Raw genomic sequence first — 5,966 nt, 5'->3', positions numbered from 1 at the left:
GACTTTGTTTGATTGGTCTTGAACTTGGGGATTTACATCTAGAGAGCCCATTCCAATTTTTATAGAGTCTCTTTCTTTTTTTACATAATTCTTTTGGCTACTTTGTGCAGTTTTTGCATGAAGTAGTCAGTATATATATATATATAAATATGAAGTGTAGCTAGGTCAATTCTAAGGGTGTAATTGTTAATTAACCCCCCTTCCTTAATTACAAACTCAAAATTGGTAGCATTCAAATTCTCCCCCTCTTTTGCTTACTCTAGGAAGACAAAGGAATTTTAAGCCTCACAAATAATTTTTTTCTCCAATTTATAACTATTTCTTTTCTCTCACATTATTCAAATAGTGAGAATTGTTTTTCCACCCACCAATTTCCTTCCTTTGCTTTCCTCTCCCCCCTCTTTCCATTATTTCAAATTTCTAAACAGTGTCAAAGAGTTGTTTATTTTGCAACCTCTTTGCGCCAGCATTAATCAAAATGAGGATTTAATTCCTTTTTATCTATTTGTTTAAAATTGTGGAAGGAAATTTTACATGGTTTTAAAAAGTGGAGCGGACAATGAACCGAAAAAGAGACTAGATATCGATTCTTTGGTCTGACTGGGGTGGCTTGATGGTCGAACTGATGATGTCAAAATTAATATAATTAAAATATTTAAATAATTTTTATGAGGACTTTGAATTTTCATAACTTATATTAAGAAAATGTACAAAAATTGAATGATACTTTTTTGCATACTGCCTCTTTTTTTTTTTTCTTTTTTTATAGCTGGTAATTATTGATAAAGTATATTTTGTTATTTAAGTTTTGTATTTTATTTCTATATATAATTGTTTAAAATTTTAACTATTTATTTATTTGCGAAAACAAAATCCAAATGTCAGAATGACTAGACAAGTCACAGACTTACCAACCCACTTTCCCAGCCACACCATCTTGCTCTTTGTATTGCAAAATTTTGACTTTTTTTTTTTTTTTTTTCATTCTCTATGCCTTTGTGTTCTGGGTTTTTGTTATTATTTACTTTGGTAGTGTTGGGTAGACATGGCAAAACGGGTTAGAATTTTCTAACTCGACCTAAAAAATACTTGACCCGAATCTAATTTTTTGACCCGTGACCCGACCTGATTTTTTACGGGTCAACCCAACCTGACCCAAATAACCCATGACTTGATCCAAAAAACAAATTCGCAAAATTTTTTAAAAAAAAAAAAAAACTACGTTTTGATACTAAATGCATAAAACACAAAGCACTAGGGGAGCAGGCCGGCAAAGCCAAAGCAATAGGCAATAATCAATAGTCAATAAATTATTAAATTACAAGAAGACGAAATAATAGCTTTTTAGTTTTTACATGCAATTTGCCTATTAATTTTGAGGGCTTCACACGAATCACAATCACAAAACCAATAAAGCTAAAAGCTTCAGCTCTGCCTGAGAGACCACAGAGACATGACATCACTGACATGAGAAGACTTTAGACAACACAACCATTAAAAAAAAAAAAAAAAAAAAATCTAATTCAATTGACTAGCTTCCAAAGCCAAAATTGTGATTCACAAAAAACATGAGACTGAAAGAGTGAAGCAAAAACGTGACAACACAACACAACCACAATTTTGTTACTTTGTTGGCTTACTTATTTTGTTTGTTTTAAGATTTATTTCTTTTTGAAATTATAAACTTGTAATTATATGCATTTTGACAGTGAACTATTAACATTGAAGACTTTTTCCATCATGAATTTATGACGATAAATAATTTTTGTCATGTTGAAAAGTCAAAACTGTCAAAATTGAAAAGATATTAACGAGTGGCATTAAATGCAATTCATTTGCTTAACTGAGTTTATTCATTCTCTCTAAATAAGTTGTCATTGATTTATTTTTGTTTAAAAAAAAAAATTTGAAAAATACAGGTCAACCCAACCCGACCCGTAACCCGATTGACCCGACTCACCCGTTTTGCCATGTCTTACTATTGAGGCTGCTGAACTTGCAGAGGTGGGTGAGCGTGTGAGCGTGAAATGTTTTTTTTTTTTTAAAGCGTGAAATGTTTCTTTAAGCTGAGCGTGTACGTGGCATGGTCTCATTGGCTGGCGTAAAACCAATGTTTTATGCCAGTTCTTGACTCAATGTTTTCTCTATTTTAAAACACTTTTAGTAAAAAACTAGATAAACAGTTCCCCGGACACTGAGCTTCCCAAAATGGGTTCTAACCTGAGGAAGTACATAAATGCTAAACACAAGTGTAAGAGAGACACTGTGTTGCCGGGACACATAAATTCCTTCCCAGTAAAATATAAGATATAACTCCAATATCCATTTTATTGATGTATTTAAACTCCTCATGAAACGAATAAATATTTAGTAGTTTACAAAACAAAAAAAAAAACAAAAAAAATGATTTACTAACCTGGCTCCATACAATAGCTTACCAGTTAAATTCATGGTACAACCTGTCAAGTATGTGAGCGACACGAGATTGAGTAAAAAGCACTGAGGAGATGGAAATAATGATGACGTATAGGATTGGAATCAGTGGGAAAACATATTGTAAGGAGGGTATTTTCTGAACTTGGAATTAATGATGAATGGAACCTGAACTACCAAATTAAATTCTTGATGAATGGACTTCTCCACTGGTTCTTCCTTTTAGCAGCATTGTTAGAGATGAACTGGTTCTGATTGCATGATTAGGTTTATTCGGTATGCAAATCATATATTTGCAGAAAATCGAGACCAGTACAAGAGAGCAAGCAGTAAAGAGGTTAAGACTGGGTTTTTAAAGTACATAACATGAGCCCAAAATTTAAGAAAAAAAAAGAAAAAGAAATAAGTAGCAGAAAATATTTAATTTCTCACATCATCTTTCAGATAAATTTTCTAGAAGATTCAAAAATCTCCAATCCAAATACAAAATGAACTAGAAAATTTGTAAATCATGATGCCAGAGCAGCATTGATGATTTAGCACCTCCACTTATCCCACAGAGAGAGGGAGGAAAACTGGAGAACTCATTTTGCGTATTGGACGAAGAAACTTATCATGAAGGCAGGGGGGCACCTTAGTCCTCCTCAGTTTTAACTCTCTTCTTTGACTTACTTTGATGAGAACGATCTGACAGCCCTGAATAGGTAAGCTCACTGTTACCTCGTCCTGAATCTTGAGTACGATGCTCCATAGACCCAGCAGATTCACGAACATGTCTTTTTTTTGGAGTCTCTGATGGCTCCCCAAGTTCAGACAAGGAACTTCTCTGATGTCGACTTGTTGATTGAGACTTTCTCAGAATAGAACTTGGGGTAGAGAATTGACGTGAAGAATTTGTCAATGAAATTCCCCTAGAATTCTGATAACTTTGTCTCAAGCTGTTGGAATTCAGTTTTGAATTTCATTAGGCTCTGGATAATGGACAAGGGAAACAGCCGTGAAATCTTCCCAACTGCCAACACATTATTTTATCATTGGAATGCATGAAGCTTGTAACAAGTAACAATAACAAATTTCAATATAATAATGGCAATAATAACAAAGACAACCCATATAAAAGATTAGGTTAAATCAATATAACCGTTCTCATTTCATTATGGGTAAAGTACCAAATGAAAGACATAAAACTAGACCTTGGTGATGGAACTTCACAGGATCAAACACCAAAAACAATCTTTCAAAGTGAGAAGCATAGACAACTTGATTGTATTCATAAACAAACTTCAGATACAAAATCAGAATCTAAGTATGACTGGGCTTAGAGTTACAAATGACAATATGAGTTACTCGATTGGAAAAATAAAACAGGCACCTAACAAAATAGACTAGGATATCCCTCTCTGGAACTTGCTTTTCTCTTCTACGACCTATAATGCTTACATAAGCTGTCAAAAAGAAGGAAGCCAGACAAGACCAAATGAATCCTCATAGGCAACCTCATCTGAAAATTTACTTTGTATATCCAAATGAAGTGAATGAAACATTTGTATATTGGTACAAATATGATAGATATGTAAAAATTACTGATGCATCTTAATTCCTATGGGTTATCTTTGAATGAATCTGAAAATATATTATAAAGATGTGGAAAAAAGAAAAGCAAGAAGCCAATACACACATACCAATTTTTGACTCTGCTGCAGAGGAAAGAAAAACTGTTGCATTTGACTCTTGAGCCGCAAAGCTGACAACATCATAAGCTTTTCCTGTCAAAATGCACAAGATTGAATCAGAAAAGTGCTGACAATCATGCAGTGTAAACAGTAAACATCGTTACAAATCAGGCTACATTACATGCTAGAAGAGGATTAACACAAGAAAAAACGGATGCTGGGACTAGAGTTTCTCCCGTGAACCACTGCAGAATATTAATATTTACCAGAAGAATCCTCAAAACTGCCCAACTGTCCATCACGATGAAGTTTGAGAGACAATTCTTGGCCATCAAGTCCAGGAAGCTGCAATACCCATAGATTGTTTAATAAACACAATGCCCTGGCCTCAGTGACATCAAACCATGATAGCAGTTATTCCAATGACTTATAAAAAAAAATTGCTGTTAAATCCTTGATGCTATTGAAGTCAAATCCAGACAAGTAATTTATTTTTTGGTTGAGCTGCCTCATTCAAACCGGTTAATTTTTTAAGCTAAAATGACACAAAAATCCAGACTTCAATAGATGGTACAATTTTGAAAGCAAATTAGCAAAGCCCAGCCAACCAAATTTGGGTTTAAGTCTTATATCAAATACACATAACAACCACAACTATTCAAGTATAGAAAAATACAAAATTAACATGGCAATTACAGTTTGTTACAAACCTTTCATCAGATTCTTTTTTTTTTTTTTTTTTTTTCTTCTATCCTGAAACCGGGTTTGAAAGAAACAGACCGAGATGGCAGACACCAAAGAATAAAACTTACTTCTTTATCTTTACTTTTGGGCCACTGAATGAGCCAAAGTTCTGTGTTGTCTGTTGAACTAAGATCAATAAGTGGTTCCTTGGCCTCTGCCTGAAAATCTGGTCGAGGTTTGTAACCTTGTTCATTGTCGGAATCCATTACCTCAATCTTCAACTAACAAACAACCAACTGTATTTCCAAAAAAGTAGAGCAACAATTACATTTAAGGTTATGAAAAAGTAAACACATAACCAATCAACCCCAGTTCAAGCATTTCAAGAAACACCTTCTTAGCAACACCCGCCTTATCAATAAAAACTATTTTATATCCTTTACAGCTCCTACTCTCTCTCTATATATAATATAACTTTACTCACAACTCACCGCATAAATAATTATCAGTCTCTGAGACAGAGACTACTCACAAACACAATCACAGATTCACAGTCACAGACTCAATTCACATTCATCCTCAGCAAAAACAAACAAACACCACAATAACATATTCACACAAATTATAAACGTATAGTGCGGAGAAAGAGAATCAGAGGAAAATCATATCAGTATTAGGTTTTGTGGGAGAGAATATATACTTGTTCGGGTTGGAGAGGTCGGCGTCGGAGGTGGGGTGGGCAGCTGGAGGAGCTGCGGCGGCGAATGGCGGTGAGTAGATGGCCGGTGGTTGATGGTCTCCTTCCTCGGTCTCTCTCTCAACTCGCGTCCGTCTCTCTCTCTCTCTCTCTCTCTCTCTCTCTCTTCGGAATTAGGTTTGTTAAACGGCTGATACTTTCCTCGTTGGGCTGAGCTGATATTTTTTTGGAGGGAGGGGGCCCAAACATATTTTTAGTAGTCAATTTACCTTCTAATTGTTTATTTTCTTGGGGGCTTAGGGGAGGCCCAGCCCCTTGATTCTGTCATGCTCTCGTCATTTCCTCTGTTAAGTCTAACAAAATGTAGTGTTAAAAGACTAATTTACCCTTTGTCATTTAAAAATTGGTCTTCTAATGCTACATTCCTTTAGAGTTAACTGAAAACAAATAGTTAAGGAGTTAAGTTATTGAATTATAAC

At 34.7% G+C, this 5,966-nt stretch overlaps 1 protein-coding gene across 1 annotated transcript; it reads right to left on the bottom strand.

Annotated features, from left to right (window-relative positions):
• Positions 1-2,840: 2,840 nt before the first annotated feature.
• LOC111985041 (mediator-associated protein 2) lies at positions 2,841-5,605 on the bottom strand. The gene is given in 7 exon segments (XM_024016658.2): positions 2,841-3,384; positions 3,387-3,428; positions 3,431-3,445; positions 4,116-4,199; positions 4,373-4,451; positions 4,919-5,086; positions 5,491-5,605. Coding segments are annotated over 6 exon segments (675 nt in total). The 5' UTR covers positions 5,057-5,086; positions 5,491-5,605; the 3' UTR covers positions 2,841-3,067.
• Positions 5,606-5,966: the final 361 nt, after the last annotated feature.

The sequence above is a fragment of the Quercus suber genome, unplaced genomic scaffold, assembly GCF_002906115.3.
Source record: "Quercus suber isolate HL8 unplaced genomic scaffold, Cork oak 2.0 scaffold_63, whole genome shotgun sequence".
In the NCBI taxonomy this organism is placed as follows: Eukaryota; Viridiplantae; Streptophyta; class Magnoliopsida; order Fagales; family Fagaceae; genus Quercus; species Quercus suber.
The sequence above is the reverse complement of the archived record's forward strand: the minus strand, read 5'-3'. Positions and strand labels throughout refer to the sequence as shown.